General features: G+C 38.0%; 1 protein-coding gene across 1 annotated transcript in view; it reads right to left on the bottom strand.

Moving 5' to 3' along the window:
• The window catches only part of OBI1 (ORC ubiquitin ligase 1), a gene marked incomplete at its 3' end in the record, with an annotated part of 43,622 nt that overhangs the window by 7,051 nt on the left and 8,825 nt on the right, over positions 1-27,746 (bottom strand). The window contains exons 2-5 of the mRNA XM_079721700.1: positions 26,968-27,103; positions 24,470-24,561; positions 21,798-22,046; positions 12,510-12,598 (exon numbers count right to left, since the gene is read on the bottom strand). Of these exons, the coding sequence (XP_079577826.1) occupies positions 12,510-12,598; positions 21,798-22,046; positions 24,470-24,561; positions 26,968-27,103 (566 nt within the window). The remainder of the gene's footprint in view (positions 1-12,509; positions 12,599-21,797; positions 22,047-24,469; positions 24,562-26,967; positions 27,104-27,746) is intronic.

Raw genomic sequence — 27,746 nt, 5'->3', positions numbered from 1 at the left:
CCTTTCCCTTTCCTAAGTCTTTTCTCCTACAGCATAATGTATGGGTTAAAGATTCCTTAAGTTTGCAAATGCCTCTTTTTTTTTTTTTTTTTTGTGGTACGCGGGCCTCTCACTGTTGTGGCCTCTCCCGTTGCAGAGCACAGGCTCTGGACGCGCAGGCTCAGCGGCCATGGCTCACGGGCCCAGCCGCTCCGCGGCACGTGGGATCTTCCCAGACCGGGGCACGAACCCGTGTCCCCTGCATCGGCAGGCGGACTCTCAACCACTGCGCCACCAGGGAAGCCCCCGCAAATGCCTCTTTTTGATTACACATAAGTTCAGTGAGTAGTCTGTAATATGAGCTCTTTAGGATCTGAGTTTGGGCGGGGCTGGGAAGGAAAGGGGGGAGGTCCAGTGCTGTGCTCTGCTGTCCGCATGTGTGTACAGGATGGGGAGGAGGCGTACTCCAGGGAAAGAACACAGGGAGGACCAGCACTGTCGGCAGCTCAAAACTGTACTGGGTGGTGGGGGCCTTTCTCTCACCGGCTCCCAATGAGCTGTCTGTGTGTTACTCATATCTACTCTCATCCCTGTGTATGTATCAGGAGGATGGGGGAGAGCGTTCTGTCTTTAAACTACTAGAGAAGGTTTGGAAAGTGCCCTATACATTTTCTTCCACTGCTGAACCTGATGACTTGCCAGTGTTTCTTCAAGAGAGTTTTCTCTGTTTAAAATGAAACAGTTATGAAAATGTTACAGTCCTAGAGAATTTGTTAATCATAAAAGTACTGTCTATGGCCAATCCTTGTCACACTAGTTGAGTCCACAAAAATATATTCAACAACATGAGGCATACCAAAAGAGAACAGGAAAAACCTCTTCCCTCCTGAAGACTCAAGACAATGTTTCTATTCCCTGGCCCAACATCGGAATAAATAAATAAATAAATAAAGGCAAGTGAACTCTGGGGATGGAAATTACCAAAAGTAAATGTAACAGACAAATCGTCCACAATGCTGTAAGTGACTACTAACGACAACGCTGGTGACAATAACAGCAGCAGCCACAATTCACTGAAAGTTTACTTGTGTCAAGGACATTACTATATGCTTGATATATATTTACTTACCTAATTTAATTGTCATGCTAACTTTATGAAGCAAGATCTATTATTCTTATTTTAAAGATGAAAAATGAGACACTTAAAAAGGTTGTCTCTTCTTCCAGGTTATGTAGAAAGGAAGCAGCAAGAAGCCAAGTCTGTCTGAGTCTAAACACCATGTATGAAGCCATATGAGATGCTTGAACATGAGATCCCTTCTTAAATAATGTCAGCACCTATTTATACTATGACATAGTACAAAATGCAAGCATGTCCACGGAGTGCCAAGTCTGTATATATGGTCAAGGGACTAGAATTGTTGTAGTATTTATTAATACATACATCTGCTATTAGAAATATGGAGAGGAAATAACAAGATGTAGAAATACATTCAGATATGTATGCACAAAGGCAATAAATATTTATCAAACAACTATTATGTTCTAGACATAAGTTCAAGAGTATTTTCAAACTTCCAAAGATCATTTATTAAAATGGCCTTGCAGGAAACTATAGCACAGACAGGTCAACCTGGCAAATGCCAACCCAAAAAGGGTGACTATTTAAACCAGAGATATGAATACTAAATCTGAACCAGAACCATAAACTGGAAGCTCCATCTTTAATTGTGCTATGTATAAAAAGCATACATCTTCCTGTCTATCTCATGCACAATCAGCAGGCATCTTCAACTACAAGGAAACAAAGCTACCAATGTGAAATGAGCAAAATTTTAAATGTATAATTTTCAGAGCTAAATATCACATAGGTACTTACTTATCTAGGGTTCTAATAGGAATAAAAAATACAAGCTATGTTATATTGCATCTTATATTGTTATATTTATCACAAAACAGAAAGTGCTCCAATATTTGGAAGAATAAAAAAAAGCCACAATTTTCCCCTAAAGACAAAGGTCACATGGACAGTGGAACTAGACAAAGAACTAAGGCCCTTGCAGCCATTCCTTCTTCCTCCACCTCCCAAAAGTCCTGTTTAAAAATTAAGGTAGAATCTGATTGGCAAGCTTTCAAACGGAGAACAGAGTTTAAAAATAATAGCTCAGGGACTTCCCTGGTGGCACACTGGTTAAGAATCCGCCTGCCAATGAAGGGGACACGGGTTTGATTTCTGGTCCGGGAAGATCCCACATGCCATGGAGCAACTAAGCCTGTTCACCACAACTACTGAGCCCACACGCCACAACTACTGAAGCCCGTGTACTCTAGGACCCGCGTGCCACAACTACTGAGCCCGCATGCTGCAACTACTGAAGGCTGCATGCCTAGAGCCCGTGCTCCACAAGAGAAGCTACAGCAATGAGAAGCCTGTGCACCGCAACGAAGAGTAGCTCCCGCTCACAACTAGAGAAAGCCCGCACGCAGCAACAAAGACTCAATGCAGCCAAAAAAGAAAAAAGCTCGTATTATTAACACAATTTTAAAGAAAGGTTTTTTGTGTGTGTTTATTTTATTGAACTAACCATGCATTTGTATTTAAAAATTGTGGTGAAAATTCTTGCTGCAATACCTAGAAATTCTTAATAGAAAACACCCAAGTGCTGGGCAGCATATGTAAATTGAAGAGGAACAGGTTCTTTTTTGTAGTAAGTCTCTAAAAAGGGCTAACCCACATCTATATTCACTGCCTGAAGATGGACTACTCTTTTTACGGTAGAATAAATTCCATTCTATTTGTTAAATATATCTCATTTCAATTCCATGCAGAAATGTCCTAATTTTCTGCCCTAAAAGATCAGCCTCAAAGTTGATATGACATAAATGGCGATCCTAATCTTTCATGGAAGGAGAGAACCTTGAGATATGCTATTTCGTATCTTTTTACAGTTCTCAGAGGAATAAAGGATTTATACCTTTTCCCAAAATATACTAACCTTAACAACAACAATAAAATCTCAATAGTATAAAAGAATGCAACTGTTGTTGGGTGAAAAAAAGCATACTTAAAAATCTCTGAACTAATAGTATCTATACATTTTTCACTACAGTTAAATCAATCTCTCTCTCTCAGCATGAAGAATAACACGAAACAAAATAAAACAAAGAACTGTGATCCAGCCACTCTGTAATTATTGCTCAGACGATAGTTACTGAGGACTAATGCATGCTGAGAGGTGATGAGGAAGGAAAACAAAAGGGGTAGAAGACATTATCCTTGTTCTCACGCAGTTCATCATCTTTCTGACAACCTTACCGCTCAGTCATTAGCATGCACTACAGGCTCCTAAAATATCTTATCAATACAATAAAGGCAAGTTGACAGAAAACTGCAGCAACTGTCCACCCCCAATTAGCTGAATATCCAGAGAAGGGCCCCTCAGGCAGCTGAGGGGCCTGAGCACACCCAGCTGTCACAGTCTGGCCCCAGGGTATCATCAGGCTCCCCTGACAGTCTACAAGTTCCCCTTCCGGGAAAACCAAAGGACACAGCAGAATCAATCAACGGATCAGGCTGGGGTCAAATACCAGGAATCATGGCATTTGTCAGAGCAGAATCGTGAGAAACAAAAAAGGCCAGAAAAGGTCAAGAAGAGAGAACAGCCAAGGCTAGCAAGAGCAGAGATGCTGCTGAGGAAGCTGAAAGCCAGGTGTAGTACTGGCACATCCTGAGACACAGTTTAGGAAGAGCAGACCCGTGAACCAGGAAGGGGCACAGCTCGCTGTCAGCATGGAGACAGGTAAGGGCAGGAAAACCTGGTTCAAGTAAGGCGACTCAGACCAGAAACATCGTCCTGGAGCCAGGCAAGCCCTGACACTACCTCCTCTTTTCCTCTTTCTATCTCTCAATCTCTAGTACAATTTTGGAAAACTTCAGGAAATTCCTCTACTCACCTCATTTGGAGAATGCCAGGAATCTCTGACTTTCTGCCCTCTTAAACCCTATATACCTTAAGCTTCAAGAAAGCTCAAGATCTTAATTCCCTGGTCAGGTCCCTCCAAGCAGCAGTATAAAGCATTAGAGTGTAAGGACTCCTTCCTTCTGCCATGTCCCAGAGGAAAAATACACACAAACACACACAAACACTCACACACAAACACTCACACTTTACACAGATACACACTGAGTTCATTAAAAAAAAAAAAAAATGTCTTGGGCATTCCCTGGCAGTCCAGTGGTTAGAACTCTGCGCTTCCATCACAGGGGGCATGGGTTTGATCCCTGGTTGGGGAAATAAGATCCCGCAAGCCGTGTGGTGCCACCAAAAAAAAAAAAAAAAATGTATTAGTTCCAAGGAGCTGGTAGATTAACTGAGCATGACAGTCAGATCTGGTCAGTATACGATGTAATCCTTAAAACAGTATGATAAAAGAACCATCCTGGAAATCTCGGAGGGTCTCACAGATAAACTGACAACTGGGCTCGATCTCAAAGGATGGGTAGGGATTAACCAGGCAGAATAAAAACAGAGAGGCTAATGGAGAGGACCAGGGAAGGCAAAGGAAAAGACATGAGCAAAGGTACATGTCATAACATGGCAAATCTCGGCCCAGGGAAAATTCAACATGGCCACAGCAGAGTATAAGAAGAAGGTTGGAGAGGTGCTAAGAAGGCTAAGCTGAAATCATATTAGTAAAGCGGCTCCCATACTATACTAAGAAATTTGGGCTTCAATTTGTGAGCAATGGGAAATCACCAAAGGTTATTAAGCAAGGCAGTGAGATGATCAAAGTTATATTTTAGAATTCAGGCAACAATAAAGCAGATGCTCCAGGGTTGAGAGAGGAAAAGAAGAGCAATCAGTCAGAAGGTTGTTAAAATCGGCTAAGCACGAAATCACGTGGATCTAAACTAGTGGGAACAAGAAGAAGATGCGTTACCGAGGCATTTAATAGGCAGGATAGAATATACTGAACACTTAGGTGTGGGGTGAGGACAAGGGGTGGAGAAACATAGGAAGACTGAAGTTTTTATCTTAGGCAACCGGACGAGCGGTAAAGCCATGAAGGAGGATAGGAACAAAGCAAGAGGATAAACAATCTTTTGTGTGGGATGGATAATGGATACAGTTATTTAGACACAAACCTCTACCAGTTCTTTGTGTTACATGCTGTGCCAAGGACATACAATTATTTCCTTTAGTCCTCAAAGCAGTACATTATCCACATTTTATATAAAGAAAGCAATGGCCTCAACGGGTCAAGTAATTTATCGAATGTTATTTATCTACTTATTTAATGATTCAGCAAGTATTTATCAGGCGCCTCTCAGGTGCTGGGGTTCTGCAAGGGAAGGACATAGGCAGCAAGGCTGGACTCAAGTCACAGGCTGCTTTCGGCTTTCATGTCACCTCAGGAGAGTTATTTGAGAACAAGCCTTCGGCACTTCAAGTGAGTTGATTTGAAATACTGAAGAATTGCTAACAAGGTATTTACAAACATTAATGTGAAGTACATTGAATTTAATGTTGAATACTTTCCAGCATTCACCTCATGGAGCCACTGTTAAACACTGAAGGAAGAGAAGAAGGGTGGTGGGGCGGACGCAGCCCTCTGCTGCTGCACCTCCTACTTCCTTACCTTTTTTTTTTTTTTAACATGTTTATTGGAGTATAATTGCTTTACAATGGTGTGTTAGTTTCTGCTTTATAACAAAGTGAATCAGCTGTACATATACATATATCCCCATATCCCCTCCCTCTTGCGTCTCCCTCCCACCCTCCCTATCCCACCCCTCCAGGTGGTCACAAAGCACCGAGCTGATCTCCCTGTGCTATGCGGCTGCTTCCCACTAGCTATCTATTTTACATTTGGTAGTGTATATATGTCCAGGCCACTCTCTCACTTCGTCCCAGCTTACCCTTCCCCCTCCCTGTGTCCTCAAGTCCATTCTCTATGTCTGTGTCTATTCCTGTCCTGCCTAGGTTCTTCAGACCATTTACTTTTTTATATTCCATATATATGTGTTAGCATACAGTATTTTTCTCTTTCTAACTTACTCACTCTGTATGACAGTCTCTAGATCCATCCACCTCACTATAAATAACTCAATTTCGTTTCTTTTTATGGCTGAGTAATAATCCATTGTATATATGTGCCACATATTCTTTATCCATTCATCTGTCAGTGGACACTTAGGGTGCTTCCATGTACTGGCTATTGTAAATAGAGCTGCAATGAACATTGTGGTACATGACTCTTTTTGAATTATGGTTTTCTCAGGGTATATGCCCAGTAGGGGGATTGCTGGGTCATATGGTAGTTTTATTTGTAGTTTTTTAAGGAAACTCCATACTGTTCTCCATAGTGGCTATATCAATTTACATTCCCACCAACAGTGCAAGAGTGTTCCCTTTTCTCCACACCCTCTCCAGCATTTATTGTTTCTAGATTTTTTGATGGCCATTCTGACCAGTGTGAGATGATACCTCATTGTAGTTTTGATTTGCATTTCTCTAATGATTAGTGATGTTGAGCATCCTTTCATGTGTTTGTTGGCAATCTGTATATCTTCTTTGCAGAAATGTCTATTTAGGTCTTCTGCCCATTTTTGCATTGGATTGTTTGCTTTTTTGATATTGAGCTACATGAGCTGCCTGTATATTTTGGAGATTAATTCTTTGTCAGTTGCTTTATTAGCAAATATTTTCTCCCATTCTGAGGGTTGTCTTTTCGTCTTGCTTATGGTTTCCTTTGCTGTGCAAAAGCTTTGAAGTTTCATTAGGTCCCATTTGTTTATTTTTGTTTTTATTTCCATTTCTCTAGGAGGTGGGTCAAAAAGGATCTTGCTGTCATTTATGTCATAGAGCGTTCTGCCTATGTTTTCTTAACCGTAGTGATAAAATCATGGCATGGGGAAGCAATATAGCATGTGATTATGAGCACAGGCTCCAGAGCCAGACTCTCTAGAACTGAACTCTGGCTTTGTCTACTTACTAGTGCTGTGATTTGGGGGAAGCATGTTTTAGAAACAGAAGAAGACCAGTATGGCTAGAGCAGGATTAGCTGGGGGAATGAGAATGAGATGAAGTGGAATAAGCAAGCATAGACTAGTTGGTGAAGAGTCTGGATTTTATTTTAGGAAAACACTGAATAGGAGATTTAATAGTGTGGTTTATACTTTATAAAAAGCAATTTTGAGCATGGAGAAAATGAACTGGGTAGGGAAAAGAGAGACAGAGTGGAAGCAGGGAAACTTGAATCCAGGTGCTGTTGTCTCCAGAACTAAGTATTTATTTAACTACTGTGCTTTGTGGTGAATTTAAGGCATAGGATCTTGAGTGAAAGTATAAAATAGATAGATGGAAACACTAATCTACAGTTTAGGAGAAAAGACAAGGCCAAAGATTTAGATTTTGTTTTGTAATCTCAGACATACAAGTAGATGATTATTAAAGCCACGGGAGGTGATAAGACGGCTCAAGGAACACAAATACAGCAAGAAGGGAAGAACGTGCAGGTTATGACTTATGAAGTCTATTCTTTCCTCCTCAGAGCACTTTTTTCATGTACTAATAATAGGAAATACTGCTCACCATCTAGAGAGTATCTGGAGCCTTTATCTTCCCCCAGAAGGAGCTGAGGCATGGGTGAAGACTGGTCCATAACGATAAGCCTTGGGGCTGCCGGGCAGTAAAAATGATGCTTAACACTACCATACTATCAAACCCACAGATCTCACTAAAGATACAATGACATTCCCAAACACATATTTATAGAAAGGAAAGCCATTAATCCAATTATAACCAGGTTTGATTTAAATCACCTATGGAATTTTGTATATGGAGCTTTATACCCTACGCTTTAAGATAAGTTAGAAGCTAAGGGCATGGACATCTGCTCTGCTAAAGCCTCATAATAGGCAGCAACATGGCACAAACTCTGCTTAGCATGACTAGAACAAAAAATATGTCACAACTGAACAGAGAGATCTCAGAGAGAGGGCATGGGACTCTCAAGTGCTTTACAAATCGATTCTTCATACCCTTTCGAGCAAAAAAATCACTAAGGAACTCTTCTATCACGGACAAATATATCACACTTCCTGGCACAGTTCAGGAATAGAGAAATGCAATTCTAAAGTCCTCCCTTCAGCTTCTTATTCTTGTTTCTTATCATGTGGAGGTGTGACACTTGGCATTCCCCGTTAAATAGGAGACTGAGAACAGGCCTTTCTGCTTAGAGCAGAATGTAGTGGAGTACTAGATGTAGTGGAATTGTGCTAACCAGCTGTTTAAGTGGGATGATGATGGTCACATCATGCAAATTACACAGAGGACCTCTGCTCTGCTGAGTTTGAGAAGGAAGCCACCGTGTTTCTTGAGCATGACTTGTGGCTGCTCTGGAGACAAGGAACTAGAGCTGAAGGGACCTCTTAATACTCCTAACCGCTCAAGCTGTTTCCTCTTGCTCAGAATGCCTTCCTCTTCACTGAAATCTCCATCTTTCAAAGCTGGGCTCAAGTCCTGCCTCTTAGATAAAGACTCTCGTCACTCCAACCAACTGGCCATTCTCTGAACTCATACTGCTGTCTCTGCTATTTGACTTAGTAACTATTTAGTATTTAATTGTTTCATGTATTTTTTTTCTTGTCTTCATTAGATTATGAACTTCCTGGAACCAAGGACTACGTTTTGTTGGTTTTAATCGGAGAACAGTAATAACTCCATATACTCATCACCCACATTCAAGAATTATCAAGATTTTGCCTCATTTCACATATATATATATCTTTTGTTAAAATATACTATAGTTCATATTTTAGTATGCATTTCTAAAGAAAACATGGACATTTTGTTAAGTAACCATAAGACTTAAACAAAATTAACAGTAATTCCTTGGTATCATCTAATACCTAGTTCATATTCAAATATATCCAATTGCCTCAAAAATGTCTTCTGACATTTGTTATTAATCAATATCCAAACAAAATCCATGTACTGCATTTGGTTATTATATCTCTTAGTTTTCTTTTACTGTAAATCAGGCTTCCCCTCCCATTTTGCCAATGACTTAATGAAGAAATCTGGTCATTTTTCCAATTGACTATACCATATTCTGGATTTGTCTGTTTAATCATAGTCTTGGGAGCTACGTTTTTATTCATTTACTCAACAAATATATACTAGAGGCAGAATATTAGCCAGACACTATAAAATGCAGGGCTACAACCATGAATAAAACTATAGTCCTCACTCAAAAAGAACATGAAACAAATAATCACACAAAACATTAATTATTAGTAATTGGGATATGTGCTAAAAAGGGAAAGTACAAGGTAGTAACAGAAATTACAGCAAGGGAACCTAACCTACTTTAGGCGTCAGAAAGAGTATTTATTTTGTATAGTTCAAAGCACCTAGGATACTGTCAAGTAAATAAACTTTTAGTATTTCTGGGCTGGTTGGGAGAGTAAGTTTTCTTCGCATAACAGTCTTGTAAACTAAAGGACATTACCACCACCTCTTGAGTTCTGAATATCAAATCTGATTCTCTTAGGAGTCCATGTTAGAGAAAACTGAAAGGGCAAACAGACGGCTTTCTCCAGGTGAAACAAATTAGAAGACAAATTCAGGAAGTCTTTGGCTACATCAAGTCAAAGAAAAAGATTGCATTTTTCTGGACCACCAGTTTAGATATCGAAACAATGAATTTTTGACAAGGAATAGAATGGATATTATTGATACCTAGAAGAGTATGATTAGTAGGATATCTGCCACACTGCTCAAAAGGGCTTTTAACTTAAAGTTGAGAAAGGAAAAATATGCAGGTACACTTTAAGACTGGATATAATGGAGGGTAAAAGATAGACTGGAAAAACAATAGCAGAGGAGATAAATGATAATCCAGATTTCATTTTAAAGATTATAGCACTGTTTTTAAAAATTATAAAATATATTACTTTTATATAATACTATCTACTTGAGACCAATGTAAATGTCTAAGTCCCCCCCTTGTTGACACCAGATGTTAGTCTAGTTTTGGGGAAATAGCATGATATTTGCTTGAGTGTCCTAAAAAGAAATACCTTCTGCTATGGACTGAATTGTGTTCCCAACTTCCCCACCAAATTCATTTGTTGAAGCCCTAAACCCCAATGTGACTATATTCAGAGACAGGGTCTTCAGGAGGTAATTAAGGTTAAATGAGACCATAAAGATGAGGCCCTAATCCAACAGGACTGGCATCCTCATAAGAAGAAGAAGAGAGACCAGAGCGTGCGCGCTCTCTCTCTCTCTGACATGTGAAGACATAGTGAGAAGGCAGCTGTCTGCAAGCCAAAAAGAGAGCCCTTGCCAGAAACCAAAATTGCTGAACCTTGATCTGGGATTTCTAGCCTCCAGAACTGTAAGAAAATAAACACCCAATGTTTAAGCCACCCTGTCTATAGTATTTTGTTATGACAGTCCAAGCTAACAAATATACCTTCCTAATTTTTTTCCTCTCTAGTATCTAAATTTTAAAGCTCTCTCTTCTGCATGATTTGTAGAATGTGTCTGCACAACCTGAAAGATACATCAGAAACTAAGGTCATGTGTTTAAAAAGTATACCTTGATACCTAACCAAGTAGACACGAGAAAAATAATTTGTCAAGGCACTTCCTAATCAAGGGAATGAAATGGAATAGATGGTTTTTATTTGCTTGCATTTACTTTTAAACCCTTGAAATTTAATATTCTTTTCAATACGAACAGGAGCTCTCTTCAGGTGAACCAGATCTGGGTATTTTCAGCTGTGGTCAGCTTCTCTCTGAATCCCACTAGGGTTTGGTGATGCAGAGTAAACAAGGCTATAAATCAAAAGCCATGCTTTTAATACCTCAGTGCATTGCAAATTGATCAGGAATAGGGGTCAGTTCAAATCGTTTTTTAAGTGAAACTGTTCCCTTCCCCTGAAGGAAAGGAATGGAAGTTAAAGATAGCAAATCCCAAAGTTATATGGGATTCAGAAGTGTGGTTGCTCGTTAGAATAGACAGCAGTGATGTTTCTTTAGATAAGATTCTTCAGTTGTTTATCAGGTAGGAGTCATGGCTATTTAAAAACACACATCCTGGTGGCTAGTATTAAATCTGAAATCTGGTGGGCAACTTTTCAAGAAATAAAAGCTACAAACAAAATGGCTTTAGTTCCATTCAGCCTGCCGTGGGGAATGGCTAATGGACAAGCATTACTATGACTGGCAAGGCGAGCTGCCAATAAATGAGAAGAGCAGAGATTCAAACCGCCATATAATAATGGCAACACTTCTTAAGTTTATTTCACTAATTCATCAAAGTACGACATTATCTGAAGTGAAAGGAAAAAGGGGAGGGAACTATTTAAAAGTAAAAGCTATGCTTCTTTGTCTATTGGTTAGTTATCTCTGCTTTGAGTAATTATGGTTTATTTCTACCATTTCCTGATACTATACTTGTTTTACTGAAGGCAATATTTTCTCCTTTTCAAATGACAAGCAGAGAACTACCTCTGGTAGGATAAATTTCCACTGTTTGTTTATGTCTGTCTTTGTCTTTTTCCATTAGGAAAAAATGAAGTCTAATGGTTGAATGGGAAGGCAGTGTGGAGTTCTGATATGCCACTCCTCAGAGGGATGGGGGCCATATTCTCTTTTCACTTGTCATTTTTTTTCCTAGAAAAATAACAACCTTAAGCACTGTCTCCCATCTTTTCTCAATTCTCAAGTCTTAACTCTCAATGGTTTCTTATCATTTTAAACTAACTGTTAAGTGGGTCAATAGTTCCAACTGCTTACCTTTTGGAATGGAGTGAAAACTATCCCATCACAAAAGAATAAATTCATTTAATTGTATAGTTCAAATCAGTCCAAAATTCAACAAATGATGCCTTAAAATTCTATTTCAGACAGGCTTTTTAGTGTAATGGGTAGTATAATAGTTTTCAATGTAATGTAACAGAACACAGATTCCGGGGCTAGACTACATTGGTTCAAATCCTATTTCCACCACTTACTAGCAGTGCAGATTTAGAAAAATTAATTTGAACTCTATGCCTCCATTTCATCATCTGTAAATGGAGAATAATAATAGTTCTACATCACAGGTTGTTGCACCTGGCAAAGAGAAAGCACTATATGAATTTTGACTATGATTATTTCAGAAAACGTCTAAAGGGCATTATGTTACTCTCCCTACTCTTTGTTCGGACCACTAAACAGTTACATGTAAAACCAAGTGGAGGCTCACCTATCTTAGGTCACATAAAACAATCCTCTTGCTAATCAGATACGGAAAAAGGATAAGAGGGAAATCTTCTCTTCAACACTAGCCTTAACTAAGACTAAGATTTTACCAGTAACATAAGTATACACTTGATGTTTAGAGGTAAGACATTCTATTTAAAGTTACATGCTTCAATGAAAAGAGTCAAATGACAAACACAAACTATAACAGCAGCTTATTCTAAAACATTGACATAACCTGAAACATTGCTCTGTTAGCAAAATACATACTTCTGGGGTGATCTGTTATCAACTTCAGCTTTCAGTCGTAAATTCTCCCTCACCAGGCCACCATTTTCCAATTTCAATTTTTTATTTGCCTTAGAAAAAGAAAAAGTGTTGAAAATAATTAAGCACAAGTTAAAACAAAAGTGCCTTGTAAAAATAATGACATGAGCCATCTGTATTTTTTTAGAGCAACAATATCAGAAAACTGAATATTAGAACATGTCTTCAGAAGCTTAAAATCACCGTTGGGAATGACTTGTGAAACTGTGAACACAACCAAGCATTTTTAATCCATATTCCCCAAGCACTCTGCAAATCCCCTATCCAGGGAAATAAACGGAACTATGTTAGTCAGCTTAGAGTCATTAAGGGACTAAACTAATGGCAAATATGTTTTTTTCTTTTCCTTTTTCAAATAACTGAACGCTCTAAACATGATAACATTATACCACATGCAATTATTCACAAAACTAATGCTAAGAATCTTGAGCTATGAGATTGATTTTTGGTTGCTATTTAAAAATAGTTTTTAGTGATAACATAGCTTGCTTTCTTCAAAATGGCTTTCTCAAATGCTCTGGCTCACAACTTCTGGGACTCTCAGAATTGAATCAATGTTTTCTAATAAATTCTACGGATTCTCTTTTGATTAAAAAAAAAATCCCAAGTATGATTTTCTTTTTTGAGTTCTATGATACCTAAAAACTGCTTGACAAAACATTAATTCCTAGAAAATCTAGAAGCTCAGTATTGAGTCTTGACAGCCCCAAAAGTAGTGTGTCTATTGTAGTCTTCTTAAAAGCTACTTCATTTAACCCCCCTAGTCATTGTGTTTTTCAATTCCAACAAAAAATAAGACTCCTTAGACTAGGAACCAATCTTACCAACCTGGCAAGAGAAATTCATTGTCTGACTAGAACATTAACATTCAAAGTGAAGGGGTCACAAGAACACTTGTCAACAAACAGGTTTAAACCAAGAAAACTTGAAAACAGATTTTAAAAATCTGACCAATAATTTGTAGAACTTTTCACTATATTATTTGCCCATCAACACACAAATGCCCCAAGAGGATGACAAGAGAAGCAGGACAGAGGACACTCTTCTGGGCACCAAGCCTAACTCTCTCACTTAGACTCATCTAGGTTCCTTTTGAGCTCTGAGAACCTGCTTACCTTCGTGGGTGCAAACCAACCAGGATTATGGAGGGTTAATTCTTTAAGTGACTGATAAATACCATTACTGCCCCTCTGAAGACACAGGAAAAGTAATTTACTTCCTCATACACACAAACAATGAATTAAGCCCTCATAAGAGGAGGCACTTAGTGAATGCTTTTTGATGATGAATGACAGGCTTAAATTAGAACCTCATTTGATTTCTTTTCCCCATCCCCTCTGTCAAGGTCTCTCACCAGTCCTGTGGCTCTCTAAGATTCTCTCTATGGGCTGGCTAGTTCCTCAACTATTAGAGATGGTTTCAAGTTCAGGAGAATCAGGTGGGTAAAGTTACAAAGGGGAGAGTTCTGCCTATTTGTTGCACCCAAAAGAGTAGTGAAGACTTCAGCTAATTATTATATTTTGCATTCTCAACACTGGCTTCATAATTGTTCAAAACTCACTTAGCCCTGGAAACATTAGAAAAATAGTCCAGGATTGGTTCAAGATGGTGGAGTAGAAGGACGTGCTCTCACTCCCTTTTGCGAGAACACTGGAATCACAACTAACTGCTGAACAAGCATTGACAGGAAGACACTGGAACTCACCAAAAAAGACACCCCACATCCAAAAACAAAGGAGAAGCCACAATGATATGGTAGAAGGGGCACAATCACAGTAAAATCAAATCCCATAACTGCTGAGTGGGTGACTCACAGACTGGAGAACACTTATACCACAGAAGGCCACCCACTGGAGTGTAGGTTCTGAGCCCCACGTCAGGCTTCACAACCTGGGGGTCCGGCAACGGAAGGAGGAATTCCTAAAGAATCAGACTTTGAACTCTAGTGGGATTTGACTGCAGGACTTCGACAGGACTGGGGGAAGCAGAGACTCCACTCTTGGAGGGCACACACAAAGTAGTGTGTGCATCAGGACCCAGGGGAAGGAGCAGTGACCACATAGGAAACTGAACCAGACCTACCTGCTAGTGTTGGGAGGGTCTCCTGCAGAGGTGGGGGGTGGCTGTGGCTCACCGTGGGGACAAGGACACTGGCAGCAGAAGTTCCGGGAAGTACTCCTTGGCATGAGCCCTCCCAGAGTCCGCCATTAGCCCTAACAAACAGCCTGGGTAGGCTCCAGTGTTGGGTCACCTCAGGCAAAACAACCAGCAGGGAGGGGACTCAGCCCCACTCTTCAGCAGAAAAGCAGATTAAAGTTTTACTGAGCTCTGCCCACCACAGCAACAGCCAGCTCTACCCACCACCAGTCCTTCCCATCAGGAAACATGAGCAAGCCTCTCAGATAACCTCATCCACCAGAGGACAGAGAGCAGAAGCAAGAAGAACTACAATCCTGCAGCCTATGGAACAAAAACCACATTCACAGAAAGATAGACAAGATGAAAAGGCAGAGGGCTATGTACCAGATGAAGGAACAAGATAAAACCCAGAAAAACAGCTAAATAAAGTAGAGATAGGCAACCTTCCAGAAAAATAATTCAGAATAATGATAGTGAAGATGATCCAGGACCTTGGAAAAAGAATGGAGGCAAAGATCGAGAAGATGCAAGAAATGTTCAACAAAGATCTAGAAGAATTAAAGAACAAACAAACAGAGATGAACAATACAATAACTGAAATGAAAAATACACTAGAAGCAATCAATAGCAGAATAACTGAGGCAGAACGGATAAGTGACCTGGAAGACAGAGTGGTGGAATTCACTGCTGCAGAACAGAATAAAGAAAAAAGAATGGAAAGAAATGAAGACAGCCTAAGAGACTTCTGGGACAACATTAAATGCAACAACATTCCCATTATAGGGGTCCCAGAAGGAGAAGAGAGAAAGGACCAGAGAAAATATTTGAAAAGATTATACTTGAAAACTTCCCTAACATGGAAAACGAAATAGCCACCCAAGTCCAGGAAGCACAGAGTTCCATACAGGATAAACCCAAGGAGAAACATGCTGAGACACATAGTAATCAAATTGGCAAAAACTAAAGACAAAGAAAAATTATTGAAAACAGCAAGGGAAAAATGACAAATAACAGACAAGGGAACTCCCATAAGGTTAACAGCTGATTTCTCAGCAGGAACTCTACAAGCCAGAAGGGAGTGGCATGATATACTTAAAGTGATGAAAGAGAAGAACCTACAACCAAGATTACTCTACCCAGCAAGGATCTCATTCAGATTTGATGGAGAAATCAAAAGCTTTATAGACAAGCAAAAGCTAAGAGAATTCAGCACCACCAAACCAGCTCTACAACAAATGCTAAAGGAACTTCTCTAAGTGGGAAACACAAGAGAAGAAAAGGACCTACAAAAACAAACCCAAAACAATTAAGAAAATGGTCATAGGAACATACATATCGATAATTACCTTAAACGTGAATGCAGTAAATGCCCCAACCAAAAGACACAGGTTTGCTGAATGGATACAAAAACAAAACCCTTATATATGCTATCTACAAGAGACCCACTTCAGACCTAGGGACACATACAGACTGAAAGTGAGGGGATGGAAAAAGATATTCCAAGCAAATGGAAATCAAAAGAAAGCTGGAGTAGCAATACTCATATCAGATAAAATAGACATTAAAATAAAGAACGTTACAAGAGACAAGGAAGGATACTACATAATGATCAAGGGATCAATCCAAGAAGAAGACATAACAATTATAAATATATATGCACCCAACACAGGAGGACCTCAATACATAAGGCAAATGCTAACAGCTATAAAAGAGGAAATCGACAGTAACACAATAATAGTGGGGGACTTTTAACACCTCACTTACACCAATGGACAGATCATCCAAACAGAAAATTAATAAGGATACACAAGCTTTAAATGACACGATAGACCAGATAGATTTAATTGATATTTAGAGGACATTCCTTCCCAAAACAGCAGATTACGCTTTCTTCTCAAGTGCACATGGAACATTCTCCAGGATAGATCACATCTTGGGTCACAAATCAAGCCTCAGTAAATTTAAGAAAACTGAAATCATATCAAGCATCTTTTCTGACCACAACCCTATGAGATTAGAAATGAATTACAGGGAAAAAAACGTAAAAAACACAAACACATGGAGGCTAAACAATATGTTACCAAATAACCAAGAGATCACTGAAGAAATCAAAGAGGAAATCAAAAAATACCTAGAGACAAATGACAATGAAAACACGATGATCCAAAACCTATAGGATGTGGCAAAAGCAGTTCTAAGAGGGAAGTTTATAGCTATACAAGCCTACCTCAAGAAACAAGAAAAATCTCAAATAAACAATCTAACCTTACACCTAAAGGACCTAGCGAAAGAAGAACAAACAAAAGCCAAAGTTAGCAGAAGGAAAGAAATCATAAAGATCAGAGCAGAAAGAAATGAAATAGAAACAAAGAAAACAATAGCAAAGATGAATAAAACTAAAAGCTGGTTCTTTGAGAAGATAAACAAAATTGATAAACCATTAGCCAGACTCATCAAGAAAAAGAGGGAGAGGACTCAAATCAATAAAATTAGAAATGAAAAAGGAGAAGTTACAACAGATACCACAGAAATACAAAGCATCCTAAGAGACTACTACAAGCAACTCTATGCCAATAAAATGGACAACCTGGAAGAAATGGACAAATCCTTAGAAATGTATAACCATCCAAGACTGAACCAGGAAGAAATAGAAAATATGAACAGACCAATCACAAGGAGTGATATTGAAACTGTGATTAAAATCTTCCAACAAACAAAAGTCCAGGACCAGATGGCTTCCCAGGTGAATTCTATCAAACATTTAGAGAAGAGCTAACACTCATCCTTCTCAAACTCTTCCAAAAAATTACAGAGGAAGGAACACTCCCAAACTCATTCTATGAGGCCACCACCACCCTGATACCAAAACCAGACAAAGATACTACAAAAAGAGAAAATTACAGACCAATATCACTGATGAACATAGATGCAAAAATTCTCAACAAAATACTAGCAAACAGAATCCAGCAACACGTTAAAAGGATTATATACCATGAACAGGTGGGATTTATCCCAGGGATGCAAGGATTCTTCAATATATGCAAATCCATCAATGTGATACACCGTATTAACAAACTGAAGAATAAAAACCATATGATCATCTCAATAGATGCAGAAAAAGCTTATGACAAAATTCAACACCCATATATGATAAAAACCCTCCAGAAAGTGGCCATAGAGGGAACCTACTTCAACATAATAAAGGCCACACATGACAAAACCACAGCAAACACCATTCTCAATGGTGAAAAACTGAAAGCATTTCCTCTAAGATCAGGAACAAGACAAGGATGTCCACTCTCACCACTATTATTCAACATAGCTTTGGAAGTCCTAGCCACGGCAATCAGAGAAGAAAAAGAAATAAAAGGAATACAAATTGGAAAAGAAGAAGTAAAACCGTCACTGTTTGCAGATGACATGATACTATACATAGAGAATCCTAAAGATGCCACCAGAAAACTACTAGAACTAATCAATGAATTTGGTAAAGTAGCAGGATACAAACTTAATGCACAGAAATCTCTTGCATTCCTATACACTAATGATGAAAAATCTGAAAGAGAAATTAAGAAACACTCCCATTTACCACTGCAACAAAAAGAATAAAATACCTAGGAATAAACCTACAGAGGGAGACAAAAGACCTGTATGCAGAAAACTATAAGACACTGATGAAAGAAATTAAAGATGATACCAACAGATGGAGAGATATACCATGTTCTTGGATTGGAAGAATCAATATTGTGAAAACGACTACAGTATCCAAAGCAACCTACAGATTCAATGCAATCCCTATCAAATTACCAATGGCATTTTTTACGGAACTAGAACAAAAGATCTTAAAATTTGTATGGAGACACAAAAGACCCCAAATAGCCAAAGCAGTGTCAAGACTTTTCAAGACTTTTTTCCCTCAAGGGAAAAAAGACAGAGCTGGAGGAGTCAGACTCCCTGACTTCAGACTAAACTACAGTGCTACAGTAATCAAGACAATATGGTACTGGCACAAAAACAGAAATACAGATCAATGGAACAAGATAGAAAGGCCAGAGGTAAACCCAGGCACCTATGGTCAACTAATCTATGACAAAGGAGGCAAGGATGTACAATGGAGAAAAGACAGTCTCTTCAATAAGTGGTGCTGGGAAAACTGGATAGCTACATGTAAAAGAATGAAATTAGAACACTCCCTAACACTATACACAAAAATAAACTCCAAATGGATTAGAGACCTAAATGTAAGCCCGGACACTAAAAAACTCTTAGAGGAAAACATAGGAAGAACACACTTTCACATAAATCACAGCAAGATCTTTTTTGATCCACCTCCTAGAGTAATGGAAATAAAAACGAAAGTAAACAAGTGGGACCTAATGAAACTTAAAAGCTTTTGCACAGCAAAGGAAACCATAAACAAGACAAAAAGACAACCCTCAGAAAGGGAGAAAATATTTGCAAACGAATCAACGGACAAAGGATTAATCTCCAAAATATATAAACAGCTCATGCAGCTCAATATTAAAGAAACAAACAACCCAATCCAAAAATGGGCAGAAGACCTAAATAGACATTTCTCCAAAGAAGACATACAGATGGCCAAGAGGCACATGAAAAGCTGCTCAACATCACTAATTATTAGAGAAATGCAAATCAAAACTACGAGGTATCACCTCACACCAGTCAGAATGGGCATCATCAGAAATCTACAAACAACAAATGCTTAAGAAAAGGGAACCCTCTTGCACTGTTGGTGGGAATGTAAACTGATATAGCCACTATGGAGAACAGTATGGAGGTTCCTTAAAAAACTGAAAATAGAACTACCATACGACCCAGCAATCCCACCACTGGGTATATACCCAGAGAAAACCATAATTCAAAAAGACACATGCACCCCAATGTTCACTGCAGCACTATTTACAATAGCCAGGTCATGGAAGTAACCTAAATGCCCATCGACAGACGAATGAATAAAGAAGATGTGGTACATATATACAATGGAATATTACTCAGCCATAAAAAGGAACAAAACTGGGTCATTTGTAGAGACGTGGAGGGATCTAGACACTGTCATACAGAGTGAAGTAAGTCAGAAAGAGAAAAACAAATACTGTATATTAACGCATATATGTGGAAGCTAGAAAAATGGTACAGATGAACCAGTTTGCAGGGCAGAAATAGAGACACAGACGTAGAGAATAAATGTATGGACACCAAGGGGGGAAAGTGGCGAGGGGTGGTGGTGGGGGTGTGATGAATTGGGTGATTGGGATTAACATGTATACACTGATGTGTATAAAATGGATGACTAATAAGAACCTGCTGTATAAAAAAAATAAATAAGATAAAATTCAAAAATTCAAAAAAATTTTAAAAAGTCCATTTCACTCGTTCTAGGTATTCCTTTATTCTGAATGTTTAGTACTCCTATATTTGATTTACAGTATGTTATTATCTTGTTCTTTACATTCAAGGTTTGCCTCTGCAGTCCATGTTTTAAAATTTATTTATGTCCCAGCTTATTGCCTAATTCTACCTAATACCTTCACTGGGCATCCAAAATGGGCTTATTAAATATCCCAGATAATTGTGAGGTCTCAGGGTAGCTCTGGGTATTGAATTTAACACGTGACCTTTAAAAGAACAAAGAAAAACTGTATTTTATGTAGTTCTCTTTTACATACATCTCTTATACCACTCTTTTTTTTTTCCCTATACCACTCTTATAATCCCAGAGTAAAGTTTTCATACACATCTTCATGCTCTAAGAAACGTTTATTGCCAAAAATTTCAATGCAATTCAATAACTATAAGAGACCCTATAGAACTTACTGATGGTTCAGGAAGAAGAAAAGCTAAAGGGGACATGGCTGATTGATAAATACTGTGACTTCCCAGCTGTATTTCCTTTTCATGTCCTCTTCTCTTCTTAGACAAAATGCTAATAATGTTGGCTACCGAAAACCAAAGAAATTACACACTTCCCCTAAACTTGTAACAAACTCAGTGCAATTATGTCTGTAGTTTCTTTTTTCTCTAAAAGCACTAAGTTCCCTTCTTTGTCTCATCTTGGCCTTTTCTGAGCCTAAATGGCATTTATTTTACATGTGGGTATGCAATTTGACTTAGTAATCACACTAAGTTGCAGATACTTCTCTGCTACTTAACCTCACTGAAGATCAGTATGTGGTAGCACATCTTTAAAATATCATATGGAGCATTAATGATTTCAGGAGGCAGGATTTAGTAATTCAGCACAGTTACAGTATTTTAAGAGAATGCACATAGGCTGAATGGGTGGTTGTGGACCCGGATACCACAAAACCATCTCTATTCATCACAAGACTCCACTGTGGATAAATCTGAAGCCAAGCTGAAGGCTAGTCCCTTTGGCCAGCAAAGCTCTACAGCACTTGATTATTACCTCTAGTGCTGATAGCATGGATCTCATCTCCTTTCCTAGACTGGAAAATCCTAGAGGTTTGCCCTTTTCACCTATGTTTTCTTTATCTTGTTGTATGGATGGAAGATAATTGAAAAAAATGAACCTGGCTCACAAGCCAAATATTCTTTTTCATGGAGTAGTCTAAGGCAGCTACTCACAGCTCTCTTGGAAGTAGTCATTAAATCTTCAACTATTTACAATATTTAAAAAATCAGAGAATGGTAGTGCTAGAAAAGATATGGTCTAAACCTTTCATTTTATAGGTAGGGAAATGGACAGGTGTTTGTCTTTATGCATACAGGGAAGTCACTAACATAAGCTTAAAAAACAAAATTAAGCCAAACCACAATGAGAGGAATAGAAATACATCCTTTAAATTGATGTCACTCTTCCACAAGAAGATGCAAACTCATATAGAGGCACTACAGAGTCTCCAATTATAGTCACAAATGGAACCACCTGATATTTCTTGGCAGCTAATAACATTTAAGGAGAAAAAGTTTTCCTATTTCTTATAAATGCTCATCCAGGGATTTCTGTCCTTTCCCCCCAAATCATCTAATGATGACTCAAAATAATATGGTGACTTATACTTTTGAAGGTACTTAAAATACTACAGAATTTTAAAAACAACCACAACTTACCTCCTTCAACTTTTCCACATCATATTTCACTTTTTCATAGATTTCATTAGCTGTTCTAAGTTTTTTCTTCCACTCTGCTACAGTTTCTGGGTCAATTTTACTTGGATTATCTGCAACTGGATGTTTGTCTTCATTTTGGTTGCCCTGCATCAAGGTTAAAGGATCCAGAATAGTCTTGATCTGTGACTCCAAGCTGAGATTTTTACTCTTAAGCTCTTCTACCTCTTTCTGTAGACAATCTATTTCATCCTGAAAAAGCGTTGCATAGCCATCAGGTAGACAGAGACATTAAACACATACATATGCTAGAGTGAGGCCAATGTGCTTTTAAATTTTATACTCAGAATTCTGTAGATACATAGATTCTTTACGCATCAGAATAGCTTTGCAGACAGAAAGTCACATATAGTTGAAATTCTCAAAATGTATTTTGACTCTGATAAAAGTAGGCATTTCCGGGCTTCCCTGGTGGCACAGTGGTTGAGAATCTGCCTGCCAATGCAGGGGACACAGGTTTGAGCCCTGGTCTGGGAGGATCCCACATGCCGCGGAGCAACTAGGTCCGTGAGCCACAACTACTGAGCCTGTGCATCTGGAGCCTGTGCTCCACAACAAGAGAGGCCGCGATAGTGAGAGGCCCGCGCACCGCAATGAAGAGTGGCCCCCGCTTGCCACGACTAGAGAAAGCCCTCGCACAGAAACGAAGACCCAACACAGCAAAAATAAGTAAAACTACCCCCAACATCTTTAAAAAAAAAAAAAAAATAGGCACTTCCATTGCTTTTATTTTAATTCAATGATAGTTTGTGATTTAAAAAAATTAAAATGTCGAATCTTTGATTCTATTTTAGATATCCAGAAAACACGAAAAGGCACATGAATTCAACAAGAAAGTAGATTCCTCAGAAGAAAATTCTGAGGCATGTTTAATTGCTTTACTGAGGGGAATTTGAAAATACAGTTTTGATCAAGATTTATAGTTTTGTTTGATGTCTATATTTTTGCTTCTATATTTGAAGTAGGAGTAAAACCACATACCATGTCCTTTCACTTTCCACTTCAGAATAGTACCTGTAGTTAATTTTTAACTCTTCTACATTCTGGATCTTTAATTACTGCTAAGACTATTCCAAGTATTAGTTTTCCCCATGTGGAGCTGCTTGCTACCTTAAATCCAGTAACTAAACATTTGGGGCTAAAACTCTTTTCTGTGATACAATTTATTCATCTATAATGGATATTTCATCTTAAACTAAGATTGTCAGAAATTCTGTTGTTAGAAAATAAATTTCAATATGCCAGTGATCTTCTAAAGGATTAATTTGATTAGCATCTAAGTGTGATAAATATTAAGTAAATAAGAATACGTTTCAGAGCTAACACAGATAGTGCTATTTACTATTTTAAATTACAATACATTTCAAGTTAAATGGCATTACAAAACAAGAAAATCGCTTTACTTGTTTGAATTAATATATTAATGAATAAACAGATACAAACAGGAAAACATATACGAATGAACATTTATTCAGTCATTTATTTATGTCCCACTTTATTTCAAAACATTTTTGAAGCAGCTGAAGTAGTTTCCATTTACATAGTATAACTTAAAAATATTTTGTCAAAGGAAGAGAGCAATAATATCCCTCATTTAGTCGATATAAAATGACAACTGGGCCTAATGTTTATTCAAAAGTATATGTATTCCATTAACATGAAGCTAATTTAGAAAAAATTCCATCACCATGTCAAATCACCTTCACAGGAAGAAAACCACTGCATGATCTCACATATATGTGGAATCTAAAAGAGTCAAATACATAGAAGCAGAGTTAAACAGTGATTACCAAGCGTGCAAGGTGGGGGAAATGGAGAGGTGGGAGAAATAGGGAGCTGGTTCAGGGGGTGCTAAGTTGCAGTTATACACGATAGAGATAGTCTAGAGATCTACTGTATAACATGATGACTATAGTTAATAATACTGTACTATATACTGGAAATCTGCAAAGAGAGTAGATTTCAGGTACTCTCACCCCACACACAAAGTAACTATGTGAGGAGACAGCTATGTTAATTAGCTTGATTGATGTAATCACTTCACCATGTATATGTATATCAAAACATGTTATACACCTTAAATATACACAATTTTTATTTTAAAAAAAACACTGTTTTACATGGGAAAAGAAAAAAAGAATTAGGAAATAGCATATCTCACACCAAAATCTCTTTGCTGGTAGCTGACATAAGTATATTTTCTTTACCAGAACTGATCAGACTTATAATTAGCAGTGAATTTATAGGTAGAAACAAAAACAGAATGATGGTTATAGTCCCTGTTTGCCAGACCATTCACAATGCCTTGTGGGGGCTGGAAGACTGACTTTTACAAGGGAGTTTCCTCTTGAGGGAGTAACTTACAAAACAATGTTTCTGTTGAGGACAAATTTAAAATTAAAAGAAAGAAAAAAGGAAATGTTTCCGTCTGTTCCTTTCCTCTATTTGAAATAGGAAAGGGAAAAAGAAAAAGAATTTATCAAATAAGATATTTTTAAACTGGCATTTAAAATAAGATTTCATTAGATGCTTACTCTAAGAAGTCCAGGGACTGATAGGTCAGTTTTACCTTGAATTCAATGCTGTCATCATTTAACATTTTAATTATTATTTACCTCATATTCTTTGTGGAGTAATTCAAGTCTAGTTTTCCGAAGGTGCTTCCTGACTGTATGGCTTAGTATAGGTTCACTTTCACTTGTTCCTCCTATAGGGAAAAAAAAAGCTAACTTTTCATTCTGATTTGGGTAGAATGACAATTAAAATGAACTCTTTTCTTATTGTTCTATATAGTTCTCTAGCTTAATTTCTACCCTTTTCCTTATAACCACGTGGGCTGCCATCTAGGCCTCTTCTGTACTTTAATCCTGAGAAAAGATAAATAACACCATAAGAAATACCTTCAATAAAATATCATGTTTTGTTTACTTACCTATGTATTTTATTATATTAAACTCAATGAAGGCAAAGGCTATATTTTATTAATGATCACATTTGGACGACTGCAAATTTTGAGTACCAGACAACTGTTAATGATAAAATCAATGACTATATTTACAGCTAACCAATAAGTTGTATAAATAATATATTATCAATATGACCTGTACATGATATAATTATCAAATACATATTATTATCTGTATATATCACATATGATACATATATTATGATATATATTATTATAACCAATGTATTCACTCAAACATATGTGGTTACACAACTGAAAAGATTAATGTGTCTTTTCACTGATTCTAACAACCCAGTTACGATGGATTATAAATCACAGCACTAATTGTATGCCCATAATAACTCACACAAACACACTCAAAATGTTTTCTTCCTGAGAGCTCTTCACTTATGCTGTGGTTACCTTCTTTGTACTTCTTAGCATCATGATAGCAAAGGCATTTACAGATATTCTTTTTCAGGATGTTCTATCCAAATGGCAGGATGGATGAACCATTTTACTTGAGAGAATTTATGAAATATCACTTAGATATGAATGAAAAAAGGAGGGAGAAGGGATGTGAAAAGAAGCTGGGGAAAAAACATTCGAATTATTTTAATCAACAAAACTCATATTCCGCAAGGAAAGACCTGACTCCTCGTAAAGGTCAGTGCAGGTAGAAAAGTAGAGGCTAAGGTTAACACTCCAGTTTCCAGCACAGCAGAGAAATATCCCTCTATCAGACTTCATCCAGGTACTCAGGAAAGAAACCTTGGAGCCAGCTCTGATTCCCCTTTCAGATCACTTAGTTCCAAAGTTCCACTGGTTGTTCTTTTGTTCTAGCATATATACCTTCCTTTCCATTATAAAAATTTTAGTTAAGTCCATTTTGCCTAACTTAAGACTATTACAATGGCTTCTTAAGTTTTCTGAAAGGTTTTTTTCTATGATTCATGCTATCATGAATTCACTTTCAATTTTTCCTAAAGCAAAACCAAATAAAAATCATTTAATTTTAACAATCTAAGAGAAATAGCACTAAAAAAGCTCTTTAAATGCTTTATTTTTCAAGAATCTTCTAGTTCAAGTTTTATCCCCTCTCTTACCTACACTACTGTAGGACTGAATGTTCTTTTTTATTCCCTTAATCCAGAATCACACTCTCCTTCACCTGGGCAAGCGCGTCCAACCTGACCTACTCAACGTCCCGTTTCTCCCCTGGAGCCCAGCCTGCACACATCCCGAGTGATACTCCTTACACACATTTTGGGTTGTGCCATCCCCTTGCTCAGGCCATCATGCCCACCTCGCCCTTCTCACCCACACAGCAGTTCCCCGATTTAGTCTGTCACTCAAGATGCTCTGCACTAATACACTACCAAATGTAAAACAGATAGCTAGTGGGAAGCAGCCGCACAGCGCAGGGAGATCAGCTCGGTGCTTTCCCTCCCTCCCACCTAGAGGGGTGGGATAGGGAGGGTGGGAGGGAGGGAAATGCAAGAGGAAAGAGATATGGGGACATATGTATATGTATAGCTGATTCACTTTGTTATAAAGCAGAAACTGACACGCCATTGTAAAGCAATTATACGCCAATAAAGATGTTAAAAAAATAAAAATAAAGTCTCAATTTACATTTTCAGTCTTATTTCAACAGTCAGACCCAAACTAGACTACTGATCATTTCCAAAAACATGCCTTACTTTACTACTTTTAAACTGTAGTGCATGCTATTCCCCCTGCATGAAATGCCCTCCCTAATCTTTACCATTTGAAAACTTATCCATCCTTAAATCTCCAACTTAAAGGCCACCTGTGTCATGGATCCCATCTCAATGTTCCTAGCTGAACTTCCCTGTTTAAACTCTGTGGACCTTTCTGTTAGTTTGTTTTTGGCTGTTAGCATCTGCTGCTTTAAACCATTAATATTTTGGTCCACATGCACAGCCTCTACCAGAATGAAAGCTCCAGGAGGCTGAGACTTCTCATAGCGCTTTGTGCTCCTCAGTTGCTCCACTTACAGATTATGCCAAATGATCAATCCATCCAGTAGGATATTGGCAAAATAACATCACTGAGAATTGTCTATTTCAGTCTTCCTCCAAATAGACACTATTTAAGATTGTTTCAAATCTATTTCTATGTGTTTATAAAATAGACCCTTACCAATAATCTCTTTGCAAGGATTTTCAGGAGTGATGGGGACTCTGCAGGCTGGACATTGGCTATTATTCTTCAACCACAAATCGATACAAATTGAACAAAATACATGGTTGTTGATGCATATGACAGGCTGGCGTACCTTTGAAAAAAGAAACATTACTTTTAGTACAGGGCAACAGTCATAATGAGAATCTCAGTAGTTTTAGCTTAGAGCAAATCTCTTCTCTAGAGTACAGCAGTAGGTGCTTTAAGAGGAAGTATAATATCTAGGATTCATAAAAACGCTGCTTGTGCTACCACATTGTTTCTTACACATGTATAATACAGATACTAGCTTAGATATCTGGTCATAGAGACTGAAACTTTGAACACGTCATGAAATGGTTTTATTTTGTTCCAAACCACACTTATTGCCAAAAAGAAAATGCATTTTGTTCCACTAAGGCTGGGGCAATTTTCCTTCAACTATTCTATTTTTGGATCACGAAATGTCAGAATTAGAAAGTTTTTTAAAGATTATTTAGTCCAATCACGCATATGACATTCAATACTTGAAATCCTTCCCTCAAGTCATTCCACTATATTACAGAGCAATAGCAATCAACAATTTAGCACTGATCCTTACTAGAAAGTCCCTGAAACCAGAGGCATGAAAGCTACAACAATCCGAAAAGACATGACATACGCTCATGTGGTTTACAATCTAAATAGCAAACAGTGCTGACAGAAATACTGGAATACACCAAATACACAAATCTTTGACTCAGTGTAATCAAATACAA

This window comes from Hyperoodon ampullatus, assembly GCF_949752795.1.
Source record: "Hyperoodon ampullatus genome assembly, chromosome: 16".
Lineage (NCBI taxonomy): Eukaryota > Metazoa > Chordata > Mammalia > Artiodactyla > Ziphiidae > Hyperoodon > Hyperoodon ampullatus.
This window is presented reverse-complemented; position numbering and strand designations above follow the sequence as displayed.